Here is a 15,167-nt window from a genome sequence, read left to right as displayed (position 1 = left end):
AGGCGGGAGCCAAGTCCCAGCCTCCCCGCAAGGGAGAGAAGAGTTAACTCAGTGTTGAGGCCTGACAGTTCTGCACATCGAACAAGAACCGTCCTATTTGTTGTTGTCTTCCTTTCCTCTGTCTGGCCAATGCACTTCTCGTCTCAGCAGCTCTGATCTTGTAGCAGCCCCTTGCGTGGCAGCCTCTCTTTGCGCCCTGGCTGAGTTGCGCGAGTGGCGTCAGGCTGACTTTGTGCCCGTCTGCTCAGGGGTGAAACTCAGGCAGCTTTCCTGGCTTCGGGTCCCTGGTGAATGCTGCAGTTGACCAGTTATGTAGGAGTGATTAAAGTGGACTTCCCTAAAGCTTAATTTTATATTAAGAATGTTATTAATTATGCTGATAAGGTAAACTGTGTTTGATTTGGCCTCTAGTGTGGTCATTTAAAACTATACCTGTGAGGTAGTCCTAGAACAAGCTAAAAGCTATGTGATCACTTCTGGTTTCAAGTATTTAAGCTATAAGCTCTGCTGACTCACAGCTTTCTTTCTTTCTTTGTTGAAAGGATAAGGTAAGGCATCAGTTATTTCAGGTGTCTTGGAATTTTTCCTTACATACCTTCCTCGCAGGGGGGCAATGAATTAGGCCTTATTGATCTGTATTGTTTAACTTAAACTTTCAAGAGAGCAGTGAAGGAAAAACCCATGAGTATTAAGTAGTGAAATATTACAGTACTTGTAGAATTTATTAAGTATTGTCTATCTATATTGTATGTGTTTTCTTTACTCTGTGTAGCTCAGCTGACAGTGTGGGGAATAGGAGAGTTATCCTAAGGAGCTTTTCTTCAGTATATGTGGCCCTGAGCAGGGCAAAGGACATGAAATGAAATGAGAGCAGAAAGGAGAATGATTATGGCAGAGAACCAGTAGTTAGTATATAATACAGGGGGGTTTTTTTAAGGGTTTTCTGGAGTGTTTAAAGCATTCTGTTGTAGTCAGATAACAAAATGTTTATCAGAGTTTTACATTAGCACATATTATTACATTCTACTGAATTTTACATTGATGTAATGCAATTGACTTTCAACTTCAGTAGGATTCATGTAACTTTTAGGAATTTGCTTGCTCCCTTACACTTTTGAGAGAAGGGAGTTGCTGGTCTGACTTGTATTTGTCCCCTCTTTCAGGGAAACAGGATTTTCATGGGGAGAAAATTGCCTTTTGTTTATTGCAAGTTACCAATACAGCTGTTGTTTGAAGTTAATGAAAGCATGTTGAATAATTTTTAGAGAGGGACCAACAGTGCTAAAGAAACATCCATCAATATTTCAGCATTGTAAAATGAACCTCGTAGAGCAGTATGTCACTGTCAAACAAGTATTTTTCTAAGGGATTTCTGAAGGGGGGTGAAGAGGGAGGGAAATCTTGTCTTGCTTTAGCTGCTGCTGTGCCTGCTCTGCCTGATGCGCTACAGGTAGCAAAAGAGACTGTGGCACCAGTAATACTACTTCAGCTTACAATACCTACTGCTAAAGCCATAAAGCTTTACTCAGCTAGGATTAGGAATGGATGTTTCATGTGACTAAGGGGATAAGGTGTGGTTTATATGGGTCTCAGTGCTGCCTATCTAAACGTTTCACACTGCTCTCTGTATTCTAAGCGCTAACCTGTGGGCTGTATTTATCCTTAGGCATCCTTATAACAGCTGTTCAACTGTTGTCTTGTAAATGGTGTTATTCTGCCAGTTGCTCTTGCAGTTACTCTTTTTAAAGATAAGTTAGCAGTCAGTGCTGCGGTTATGAAGCTATTTGGTTCAGATATCCTAGGTAGCCATGTAGAAGGGTGAGAAATGTAAAGTGGAATTAATATTCTAATGTTTACGTATGTTGTCTTTAATGTTTAAGTGGTATAGGTTATATAATTCCAATTAGAGTTTTACCAGACTTGGTGAGTGGGCTTCAGTGTATTGTACCTATGCATGGGTTTGGGGATTATTTTCCCCAAGAGTTGTTAGTGTGTTACAAATGAGTTCTGGATTTAATTTTTAGCTACTTGAAATCAAACTGCAATTCAGTATTGAACTAAAGTGTCATAATACTTATGAGTAGTTTGCCCAGCTATCTGATTTAAACTTACTGATATGAAAAGGCTGTGTTTTGTAGTGGTGTAGTACCTTGGAAGGAAGGCAGATGATGCAACTCTCAGTAAAGCTGTTACAAATGCAGTTTGAGGTATAGTGCTGACATACCCTCTTCTGATGTACACCTGAGAGGATTCTAGGGTCTTTCAACAATCAGAAGCGAATTGTGGAGAACTTGTTATGGACTATTTTCAATTTAATTCTCATTGGTGTTGTTCTGTTTCAAAATAATGTATTTGCACACACTGAAATAAATTATGTGACTGCATTTCCATCTCAGCTTCTAAGTACATTTGGATGCTGTAAACTGGAATGCAATTTCTTATACTGAAACTGAGAATTTAGTTGACTGTGAGAAACTGAACGGGTTAAAAATGCTGGTAAGGGGTCTAGTGATGCCAGTAGGAATGTGGTAGTAACACAATCTGGTTGCTACTTATTGTTAGTGTAATTTAGACATTGTTACAAACATTTTGTTTCTTTGTGAGATAATACTCTGAATTGTGATTTTAGTTAGCAAAGTTTCAATTTTGTGGCACAACAGCTACAAAACTGGTCATGTAGTTTATTCAGGCTTAATTAAAGTGACATTGATTTTTTAGAGCTCTTATTTCAAACCCCAGAAAATGTAACCCCTTATTTCCCAGACATTATTGCTTTAGTTTTCTGGGGAAAATATCAGTATTCTGTGAGTAGTTCAGGTTGTGAAGTATTTACTTAGTTACTTTCTGGTAGCTAAATAAAATCATCTGCATCCAAATATGAGGATCTACTGAGCTAAAATTTAATAATTGCACATTGTGATTTTAATGCTGAAGTATTAGTCCTTTGAACTAATTTTTCCATCTGAATGAAAGCAAAATCTTGGTGTGCATTTGTTGTGTAATCCAAAATATTTGAAGGCAGGAGGGAATTTGAAAATTTTTAACTAAAAACTGTTTCTAGGCTGTGTTTAAATTATTTACAAGATGAACTTTAATTTTCAACCCATGCCAATGCAAGTGTGAAACTGATTATTACTTTTCCAGTGCCTTTGCAGTACAGGAAAACTGTTTTCCAAGTAAACACTTTTTATTAAACATTAACATTGCTTAAATACTAACTTTGCAGTAACACTGACTGCAAAGTTGGGAAAATTATTGCTTAATTGAAGCAAGATGGGATATGTCAATACTCAAGTGCTTTACTGAACAGGAGTTAAAAGCAGTGTCTGCTTTGCTTCAAATTTTGATTCAGTTTCTTACAAATATGGAGCTAGATGTTTTTTACTTCAAAGTTCTTAATTGATTCAGGTGATGATAAAACCCTGACTCTTGTTTTTGTAGTTCTTAAACTTGGCTTCATACCCAAGTGTGTTTCTGATAATGCTGCTGTCATTTTTATATCATACTAGTCTAGCCCATAGAGCAATTTCAAATACAAATTCACATTCAGATACAAATACTTTGACTAGTAAAAACACTTTCTCCAGCCCTCTCCTCAAATTAAGTCCAAGGTGTTAAGGATTGTGTTCTAGCTGAAATAGGCCACAACCTATGCTTCTAGAAAGGCCTGTACTAGTGAGGCCAGCTGTTGGGTCTCTTAAGACAGCCTACTCAAAAAAGGAAATTTTGCACCGCAGGAGACTTGCACAGCACACTTGGGTTGATGGAAGTACAACGCGTGAACATAGGTCCTGAACTAACTTGGTGTTTGTTCAGGAAACAAAGCAGGATTACTGTGGATTTGCTGTAGAATTCAAGTCTGATCACTTGTTTGTGCTTCTGAAACTTAGCGTTGTCCTAGGAGATGCTTCTGATAAGCACAACAGGGCTTTCAGCTCTCCTGATCCCATGCATATGGGCAGCTCTGAACTGTAGAGTTATGTTCAGGCATGCAGTTGGGACACTGTCACCCAGTATGTGCAGTGGGGAATTTGTCTTTCAGCCCGTTCCGTTTGTTAAAAGAAGAGAAGATGTAGCTGGTTGCTTTGTCCTATTAGTAAATCCGTAATGCAGAGTAATATGAATAGGAAGAGACTTAAGAGACTGAGGGAGTTGTGCAGCCAGATTGCACTCTGCTGGAGGATTGGTAAAGCCTATTCAATTTCCATTTCAAGCAGGCTTGTATTGACTCCAGAGTCTCAAGTTTTTTCTATTCTCACCTGGGGGGGGGTGGGGCTGGGATTCCTTAAAAAGGTAATAAGATGGGTTACAGGAGAACTGGCATACAAAGAGTGCCTGAGTTTGCATCAGATATCAATTGGAAATTTATCTGTTCTCATTATTCTGTTCTAGCTGTTTAGACCAAACATCTAGAATCAAGTGTTTCGGCTTGTCAGGCTGGCTGTCAAGAGTAACTGTCTTTCCTGTTAAACATGATGAAAACCCGCCGCTTCTGAGAGGAGATATGAGCCGCTACTGAAAATCCAAATCAGCTTTCCAATGTCAGAACTAATAGAGTGAAATCAGATGTGTTTCTGTATTGCTGCCCTGATAATTATATTTTCCTAGATGCAATTAAGTTCTTGTCTGTGGAAGTAATAATATTCCCTTCTAGAAAGTTCTCCATTAATCTTATGCAGCATCAGGAAAACTTAAAACTAAAAGACTATTTTTTGACCATTCTTAAATCTTGTAGCTATATTTGTACATGGTAATAATTATCTTGCAGGGACAAAATATATTTGGTGTATATTTTTTGTAACCTCAGTTGCAGTTTCCATTCTCAACACCTGCTATCCTGAGGCAATACTGCTTGGTCTTAGCAGTCTATAAACGTTGAAAAAACATCAGCATTCTTTTTTTGGCCAAATGATGAAATTTTAAGTTATTGTACTAGATAACTGTTCATATTTTAGAAACAGAATTATTCTAGGTAGAATGAGGACTACAAATACAAGTTAATATTTCTGAGATTGGACAGAGGTGATAACTGTCTGACTACTATTAGAAAAAGGAAAAGTGTGTGTGCTTCCAGCTCTCAGAACCTAACAGAAGCCAAGTACAATCCAGAACAGTCTCTCTAAATACTTAGTAAGAAATTATTACTGTATAATATTCTTCATTTAAATACTTCTTAGAGAATAGCAGAAATGTTACCATGATTTTACAGTTGCGAAGTTTGAGTTGGAAAGAAGTAAAATTACTTGCATGAAGCGATCCAGCTGTCAGAAGTTATTAATTAAATATTGGGATGAAACAAGATATGTCTCTATTGTATGATCAATACAAAGCACTCTCTTCTGAACAGGTGCTTGCGTTGATATTCATTGTAGTCAGTATTTTAGAGGCTGATATGTCTCTTAAGTTTAACTTATAACCTTAATTTATATATTTTAAAAATGCATCTCTGATCTTGGAAATAGTACTGAGACAGTAAAGCTGTACAAAAGAGTGCTTACTAGAAATGCTCACATTTGATTTAGAGTCCAGATTCTGCTTGGTTCATTAGGGATCTTAGAAAGCACCATGGCTATGAATGGAGTGGTAGGTTCTGGACAAGTAGACAGCTTGTTCTCAAAGAGATCCATCATGGTGATGCAATTACATGAAAAAAAAGCTGGTCTACTGTTCATTTTACTGTATTTTTTTACCATTAGTAGGCTTATCTATTTAACACTGTAACATACTTGTTCAGAAACTTAGGTTTGTACCTACTTACTAATTTTTCTCCATTTTATTTTGTAGGGTTTTTGTGTAAACTGTTTGTCTCACCTATCTCTTTGCTTTTAAACTTGGGTTTAAACTGAATCTTTTCCTCACTAGTAAAGGCCTTTCTAGAAGCATAGGTTGTGGCCTTTTTCAGCTAGAACACAATCCTTAACACCTTGGACTTAATTTGAGGAGAGGGCTGGAGAAAGTGTTTTTACTAGTCAAAGTATTTGTATCTGAATGTGAATTTGTATTTGAAATTGCTCTATGGGCTAGACTAGTATGATATAAAAAGCACACAACATAACTTTTAAATACAAATTTTATAATGCAACTTCATTACAGAGTTTAATCTTCAAAGTAGTTGACTTGTTTTTACCCTCCCATCTGCTATTGAGAATTAAGTTTAAGTAACTTCATGCACTTGGGCAGACCTAACAGATGTGATTCAGTACCTATAACGTGGCCCACAGGTATGTAATTTTAATAACTTAGGCAACTGGAATGTTTGAATGTAGTCCATCTCCCTAGTGAGTGTTGGACCAATGACATATTTTACAAAGTTTACCTCTGAACTGGCCTTCCTTGAATAGAGAAAACGCTCAATACTTGCATATCAATAATACTTAATGCAAAATTAATGTGGCTCAAGGAAGACATTGGTCTGTTTTGGAGTGCTGCAGGCATAGGAAAGAAATGCATAATGTAATGTATCTAATCCTGCACAGTCAGATTTCAGGAGTAAGTCTTGTGCTTGTAAAGCAAATCAAATTGGAGTAAAGCATATTTTCAATTAAGATTAGACTGCAACTTTATAAAGACTTTAGACTAGGTAAAGTATTTTTCTTGCATTAAGTGTACCAGAGAGAGAAAAAAAGGTGAAACTGCCTTTAAGTTGTTTTTAGACCTTTTGTGTTGAACCTGGGAATGTTCAAGCTTTTAGATAGTTGAGGAAACCGAAATATATTTGCCATGTTCTAGTCTTGTTTTTCTCAGCTTGAGGAAGATATGGCAGTGGTAGAGTGAGGTAGTAGTTGCTTAATTTTAAGGGTTTTTTTTAATCAACTTATGTGCTGTGCAGTTAACTCTGAAGCAGTAGCAGAGAAGGGTAAGTCTTGTAAAGTAAAAATATTAGTGTAGCCCAACTTACTAAATTTTAAACTATGCTTGCAGTTTTTTCCCTCAGAAATTACTTGGCTATATAGACTCATGTAAGCCTTCCCGAGAGAGCAAGGACTGATTCTTAAGCAGCATAAAACTTTGCTATTACTATTCTATAACTTATGTTCAGCTGTCTTGAGAGCAGGAGTGTTTAAGAAGGGCAAGGGCCTCTAGTCAGTCCAGGTACAGATCATTGAGATTGTCTGTAGTTGTAATTTCTGAGTATTTGGAAGGACTTTGGGTCTTTGATTATTTGAGAGGTTGATATGGCAAACTTGTAATAATGTTAGTGTAGTGTTGAAAAACCTGTGGTTGAGGAATATGCTGGTTATTGTAGAGTGTGGGAATGTCTTTGGGTTTGTTTTAAATACAAAAGGATAATCACTTATACATGTTTAATTGTCACCTGTGATCTCCTTCAGAATGAGCTGAAAAGAAGCTTTCTCCAATCTTGTTTGTGTTGTTCTGCATTCAGTGGAATGCAGATTCAAAACCACAATCCCTATCAAAAAGGTCCTACAGCTGAGTCTGTGTGTGCACACAGGTGACCAAAGTACAGATTCTGAAAGACCATGTATCACTGCTTGAAAAAGGGAGAGGCAGTTATGTAAGTGCTTCTGCTACGAGTAACTATGGCAGTATCATTCTTTATGGAGTCACTTGCACCAGAACTCTTGCAGTACCTGGCTATTCATTGTTTACAGAGTACTTGAGAAAGGAAGCAGTAACGTGCCAATAAAAGGAGAAGTTTTTGCCAGGAAAGATCTGTTTTGGTGATGCGTGTGTATGGGTAAAATTTGTTTATTTTTTTTCCCCTTTGGGAATTTTCATGAGGATTTATTTGCAAGTGGAGGTTCAGGCTGTGCATGTGAAACCATAAGCAGGTACTGGGAATCTCATAGGGGAGTCTCAAAACTGCCTATGAAGCCAAACTGATTGTGTGTTTAGTTTATTATTGGACTTAATTTTCCATCCAAAACTTGAGAAGAAAAAGTGATCTATTTAAATTAGGTAGAAGCTAAGTTAGTACTGTAGTTCAGGAAGGACTTTTGATAGAAAATTGATAAAACAGCTACAGTACATAGTGTGTCAGCATCTCCTTATCTAATTTGAGAAGCAACTGCAAGAGTCTAAAGAGACTGGCTGAAAACTTGGTGGCTGTGTTTGAGGGGGAGGGAAAAAAAGCAAGTCAGGGGCCATGGGAATACCTGTCAAGGTATGCTTTAGTTGTATAAATCTATCTTGATTAAATTAGTGTGTTGGAAACACAAGTTAAATACCCTTGAGGGAGGACAAGAAAGGCAGTTGCCTTGCTGCAAAGATATCCCTAACTAAATGTGCCTAAAAATTATGTGAGCAATGACCAAACGACAGAGTAATGCAATGCCAAGTACCCTTTTGGCAGCTGGGGGTGGTGGTGGGTATCTGATGCTTATAGATAATATTTTTCAAAATGAGAGCCTTTTACTCACATTCTGGATATGTTTCTGTTGATCAGATTTAGTAAGTCTTGAAGTAACTAAAAATTACCTAGATATTAGTGATCTTTTTTACTTTATTTTTCTGGCCTGTGTCTCTGTATTGGTCTGGCGTAACTCTCCTGAAGTCATCATTTTGCCTGGGGCTAAACTTCATTCTCTCTTCTTCTAAGAAAGATTGCCAATTGAGTTAGGCCACTTTGAAAAGCTTTTATGGCTTTGATATGGGTTGAAAGCTGCTGGAGATGAGGTTTATCAAATCCATTACAGTTCAGTGTTATTCCATTTGATTAGTCACTTTTGGCATACAGATAGGATTTGAAAGAAAAATGTCTTCAACAAAATTATTATCAATAATTCACATGTTTACATTACAGTTGTTTATACTGCGTGCTCCTCCGATGGGAAGCTTTATTTCATACACATAGAACTGTAATGGATACACCTGCTTCATTGGAAGGCTTCAGAAAGTAGCCCTTCACCAGACCAGATTTCAAGTATTTAAATACTCAATACTGTGACATTTACTTCCTGCTAGAAAGTGTTATAATACCACAGCAAGGATGTAGTCTTTTTTCTGGAATCTCTGATGGGGACTAACAGCTTTCCATTGCAAGGCAGAGAGGTGACAAAGCATTTTTTAGAAACAGACTTCACAAAGTTACATGAGTCAGTCTCACCCTGAGTTCTCAATCTGTACAAAAACAAAACACTTTTTTTTTTTAATTAGCATTACATCATTGGTTGAAAAAGGTGTACTGAGTGGTGCAAGCTCTCAAGTATACCAATATGCTTTTCACAGAATTGGCTTAAGTTTCATTTTCTGTTTTCCTTTTTGTAAATTTTAGGGAAAATACTTTATCAAAGAGTGTTAACTGTTTTATTGTACTCTGAATTTTGTCCTTGGTACTGAATAGGTATGCCTTATTCCCCAAGGAATATATTACTTACTCCTGTAAGCATTTAGTTACATGAATCATCCTAAAACATTAGTATCTCCCCAAGTCCCTGATGAGGTTTACATGTTTGTCAGGAAAAGAATTGCTCCCATACTCATGTTCAGTAGACCTTTCACACTATGTTAAACTCTCAGCCAACTTAGTGATAATTTTGACTTTTTGAGTGTTTTTCTTTATTAAAAATTTGCTATTTTTACCTTTTGATCTTACCTTTTTTCATCGTTCAATATATTCATCTCTTAGTGTGTTCTTTACAACTTCAACAGAGTTCCCAAGTCTTTCATTTTTATAACAAAGTTCAAGTAAGAAGAATTGACTGGTTTTAATTTGAAGTTGGAAGTGGAAAAAAAAGTTTATTTTCTTCTGTTTACATTCAAATCAAGCATGTTTGGCTTGAGTCAAGATGTGATCCAGGTATTCTTTGCAGAATGAAAGCCTTAATTTGAATGGGTTTAGTATCTCTTTGTGCTTTTATACCAACAAATTTATATTCAAACCACAAGAATTATATCAAAAGATCTCATTTTAAAGGCATTTGAGATGTGCTTTTGGAAGTTGAAGTGGAGTGATTGAAGGAATTGCTATTTCCCAGCTGTGTAGAGTATCTCAGCTGCAGAACTTTTAACTTTACTTAAATGCAATAACTGTTGAGCTTTTTTTTCTAAGCTTTTAGTGCTCAGAAAGGGGACAGTGAGAGAGGCCAATACTTTATCTCTACTTTAGGAAAAGCAACTTTCAGATAGTGAACAAGTAAATAATTTGAATGGGGTGGTATCTTGTGGATCCTTAGATCTTTTACTCTTAGAATGTTTGCTCTCTAAAATGCTGTTGTGGAAGGAGTAATGAGCTACTGTTCTAATACTCACAGTTTTTGGACCAAATATTTCACAATCTTATGACAATTTATTTTCCTTCCAGGAGTGTATTGTAACCATCCAGTCCTTATTCAGCTGCTTTCCCTTGGGTGGGCCTGGTAAGTTTTTGTATTTTATTATAAATAGCTTTGTCAGTGCAAGAAGGGTTAATTTATTTTCAGTCATTCTTTCCACTTGAATGTGGAGTAAGAATAAGGTTCAGCTATTGTTTGACTTTTTATAACAGTTTGTCAGCTCTGTTTAAAATTGAAATGTACAGTACCAACATATTATAAATGAGAACCAGCATGTGCCCAGGTGGCCAAGAAGGCCAGTGGCCTGGCCTGTATCAAAAACAGTGTAGCCAGGGGGACCAGGGCAGTTCCCCGGGTTGGGAACTTGTGAGGTCCCAACTCGAGTGCTGTGTCCAGTTCTGGGCCCCACATGACAAGAAAGACAGTGAGGGGCTGGAGTGAGCCCAGAGAAGGACAGTGGAGCTGGGGAAGGGTCTGGAGCACAAGTTCTGTGAGGAGCAGCTGGGGGAGCTCAGCCTGGAGAAAAGGAGGATCAGGGGGAACTTACCAGTCTCTACAACTGCCTGAAAGGAGCGTGTAGCCAGGTGGGGGTCAGTTTCCCAAGTAACAAGTTCATAGTTGTTTGGGGGAAAAAATTACTTCCTCATTGAAATAGGGCTAGCTGTAGGCAGTTTCCCCTCGGTGTTTGGGGATTTTTGTGTTGATGTAACTGCAAAGCTTTTATTTCGCATTCTGCATGATCACATAGGAGTACAGACTGTTCCATTTCATGTAGCTGTAGCAATGCAGAGCTTAATGGATGCACAATGAGGCAGCAGTTCTAATGCAAGCTGAAATGTTTGCTCTTTATTTAGGTTAAGGCATTGCAAATAAGTATATTCAATATTTTCTCCATCCAGAATGAAGACAAATGTAAAGATGGCATGTCCGAGGAATTTTAAAAGGTGTAGACCTCCTGACTGAGCAGTGCTGTGTTTTTTATTCTCTTTAATTAGTAAAGTAAGTATGAATCAAACCTATGCTTCTGAGAGTTAAATGTGTCACTTACATATGTATAAACAGCAATATTGAACAATAATAAATTGTGCCACCTTAATTTTTATTCTGCCAATATGCTTAATTCTCTTGATGGGAGAAGATGGGGAATTATACATAAGAATATGTAATACAAAATGCCTTTTGGGGAATTTGTGTATTTTTAACTGGGTAGAATTATTTAATCTGGTAGAAAGTTCTAAATTACAAGAGTCATCATGTTAATGTACCACTCTGATTTTGGAATTCTTCATAAATAAGAAATCACTTATGTAAGTCAATGATGGTAGTGAAGGCCTGCTTTAACTTATACCTGCTTGTTGCTTCTACTGGAGCAGTGCCCAATTGTTTGGTTAAAATATACCTTCTCCTAATCTCTCGTGCTAGTTTTGCTCTCTAAGTTTTTGCATTCCAAGTACCTTTCCTTAAAATAAATCCATGAGATGATGGCTGGGGTCAGGTCCCAGAAGTTCTTGGATCCTTTCACTATGCTCTGGAGTCCAAGCCACATGTTACACGTATTTAAGACTGTGAAAATGGTAATAAACTTCAAGTATTTAATGGTGAGATAAATTGTTTTTAACAATTATCTAAGAATGTCTTTTCTTTTTTCTTCTACCAGCTGCTGTTCTCTCACAGGTGAAAGTCATGATCACGCTAACAGAACTCAAATGCTTAGCAGATGCCCAGTCATCCTACCACATACTAAAACCATGGTGGGATGTCTTCTGGTATTACCTCACCATGATAATGCTGCTACTTGCTGTGCTTGCTGGGGCTCTCCAGCTTACTCAAACCAGAGTATTGTGTTGTCTTCCTTGCAAGCTAGAATTTGACAATCATTGTGCTGTGCCTTGGGATTTAGTTAAAGCCAACCTTAACATGTCAGCTAGCTCGACAGCACCGATAATCATCCCGCTTAAAATCCAGAATTATCTCCATCGGCAGCAGTATTCCTACATTGATGCAGTATGTTATGAGCGACAACTTCACTGGTTTGCCAAATTTTTTCCATACCTAGTGCTTTTGCATACCTTTATTTTTGCAGCTTGCAGTAATTTCTGGCTTTACTATCCTAGTACAAGTTCCAGGCTTGAGCACTTTGTAGCTGTTCTTCAGAAGTGTTTTGACTCTCCGTGGACAACGCGTGCCCTCTCAGAAACAGTTGCTGAGCAGTCTGCGAGGAAGTTGCCGATAGCCAAATCAAAAACAGTGATTTCATCACCTCAGTGTTCAGGAGACATAGGGGCCAGCAGACAGTCCCTGCCATATTCACAACCTGGCTTGGAAACAACTGGAAGAGAAAATTCAAGTGTTCTTGATAAAAAAGAAGGGGAACAAGCTAAAGCTATATTTGAAAAAGTGAAGAAATTCAGAGTACATGCCGAAGAAAAGGATGTCGTTTACACAGTGTATATGAAACAGATTATAGTGAAAGTCTTTGTAGTTGTCATAATAGTAATTTATGTCCCCTACTATTTATCCTTTATTACACTTGAAATTGATTGTGTGGTTAATGTTCAAGCCTTTACAGGCTACAAAAGGTACCAGTGTGTTTATTCGCTAGCAGAAATTTTTAAAGTTTTGGCTTCATTTTATGTTGTTTTAGTGATCTTCTATGGGTTAACTTGTACTTACAGTTTGTGGTGGATGTTAAGAAGTTCACTTAAGCAATACTCTTTTGAGAAGTTGAGAGAGAAAAGTAATTACACTGATATACCTGATGTAAAGAATGACTTTGCATTTATTCTTCACTTGGCAGATCAGTATGATCCTCTTTATTCCCAGCGATTCTCAATATTCCTGTCTGATTTGAGTGAGAACGAACTCAAACAGATAAATCTTAACAATGAATGGTCAGTGGAAAAACTGAAAAATAAACTAGTAAGAAATTCCCAAGACAAGACTGAACTTCACCTTTTCATGTTAAATGGTCTTCCAGACAGTGTCTTTGAACTGACAGAAATAGAAGTCCTAAGCCTGGAACTTATTCCCGAAGCCAAACTTCCTTCAGCTGTGACCCAGCTTGTCAATCTCAAAGAACTCAATGTTTATCATTCATCACTAACGATGGATTATCCAGCAGTCAACTTTTTAGAAGAAAATCTGAAAACCTTGCGTTTGAAATCTAGTGAGATGGGAAGAATTCCGTTTTGGGTCTTTCATCTAAAAAACCTGCAAGAATTGTGCTTAACAGGATATTTCATGCTAGATCATCACAACTCCATATACAATGACGGCTTTCAGGGGCTAAAAAATCTGAGATCCATTCACTTAAAAAACAACCTTTCCCGTATACCTCAAGTGATTACAGATCTTCTGCCTTCTTTACAACACTTGTCTATCAACAATGAGGGAAATAAGCTGATAGTGCTAAATAACCTGAAGAAGCTGGTAAACCTGAGAACCTTGGAATTAATCTGCTGCGATTTAGAGCGCATTCCCCATTCCATTTTTACCCTAAACAATTTGCATGAAATTGACTTAAAAGAAAATAACCTCAGAACAGTGGAAGAAATAATTAGTTTCCAACATCTTAAAAATCTTTCTTGCTTAAAATTGTGGCACAACAGTATTTCATATGTCCCAGTGCAGATTGGTGCATTATCAAACCTGGAACAGTTGTATCTAAATTATAATAATATTAAGAATGTTCCATTGCAGCTATTTCTTTGTAGAAAGTTACACTATTTGGATCTTAGCTATAATAAGCTAACCTCCATCCCTGAAGAAATTGGTTATCTGACCAACCTGCAGTACTTGGCTTTGACAAAAAACCACGTAAGTAGAACTTTGAATTACTACTCAAAACCAAAAATAGATATTTAACCTACTATTTCTTCTGGAACTGCCTCTAGCTTGAAGTGCTTTTGTGGTGTTCATGATTAAAGCAAACCCAGAAAAAAGGGGTGGTGCTTGTTTAATTACTAAAGCTTTGGAATCAGCAAAGCTCACCTAATACTATCCTGGTTTGTAGCAGCTTAAGGGCTTTGGTTCAGGGACAGTATAGGTTAGCATGGCTGCAGAAACGCATCTTTCCTTGCCCTGCAGCTGTCAATCCTATGCAGTATTTTAATGGAAGTGAACAGCATTTAATTTTTACCTTAAAATGTCAAACTGAAAGCTAAAGTTAATCAGCAGCTGGTTGATAAGCAGCTCAGGTGTATGATGGGGAAGAGGGAAATAGTTATGGTTGGTAACCTCATCAGCAGTGCTAAACTCTCTGGCTCATTAGTGTGGGGCTCAGGCTTGTGACTTCTTTTGAGCCTTATAATTGTTTTCATTGGTGAGGCTTGTTTTGGATGTTACATGTCAGTAGAGTGGGCCAAGATTACTGTACTGCACAGGTAACTGCTTGTACAGGTTTCACAACACAGGAGCTGCTAGTGTCTCTCCACAGCCTGTGCTTGTTCTTAAGTGATTCTCAGGAGACAGTGGGCTCTTCCTCTCCCCTGCCCCCTGCACTCCTCTGCATGCACGCATGGATGTGCTCCCCCTTCCAGGCTTGGTGTGTGCCAGGAGCTAAGCAGCTTTGTAACAAAACAGGTATAATAAAACCATTGTAGTGCTCTCAAGCACTTGATCACATAATGATAGAGAAATTACAGTCTTCCTTTTCCTTTCATAAACTAAGAGGGATTTTTACCCTAAAATAAAAACTGGAAATGTCAAAACATGCAGCTGTACCTAGGCTAACAACTTCTAATGTACTTTATTTTTGTTCTTCTCTTTTCTTTTTCTAGATTGAAATGCTGCCTGATGGATTATTTCAGTGCAAAAAGCTGCAATTTCTTCTTCTGGGAAATAACAGTCTGATGAATTTGTCCCCTTTTGTGGGTCAGCTACTGAATCTTGTTCACTTAGAGCTCATTGGAAACTATCTTGAATCCCTTCCTG

At 37.6% G+C, this 15,167-nt stretch overlaps 1 protein-coding gene across 1 annotated transcript in view; it reads left to right on the top strand.

Moving 5' to 3' along the window:
- LRRC8B (leucine rich repeat containing 8 family member B) overlaps positions 1–15,167 on the top strand; it is a 20,514-nt gene that overhangs the window by 2,269 nt on the left and 3,078 nt on the right. Inside the window, exons 2-5 of the mRNA XM_017729939.1 lie at positions 10,265–10,319; positions 11,135–11,234; positions 11,893–14,051; positions 15,014–15,167. Coding sequence (XP_017585428.1) covers positions 11,919–14,051; positions 15,014–15,167 — 2,287 coding nt within the window. The 5' untranslated portion in view covers positions 10,265–10,319; positions 11,135–11,234; positions 11,893–11,918. The remainder of the gene's footprint in view (positions 1–10,264; positions 10,320–11,134; positions 11,235–11,892; positions 14,052–15,013) is intronic.

The sequence above is a fragment of the Corvus brachyrhynchos genome, unplaced genomic scaffold (assembly GCF_000691975.1).
Source record: "Corvus brachyrhynchos isolate BGI_N302 unplaced genomic scaffold, ASM69197v1 scaffold101, whole genome shotgun sequence".
NCBI lineage: Eukaryota > Metazoa > Chordata > Aves > Passeriformes > Corvidae > Corvus > Corvus brachyrhynchos.
Note: the sequence above shows the minus strand (reverse complement) of the source record. Positions and strands in the feature narration are given on the sequence as shown.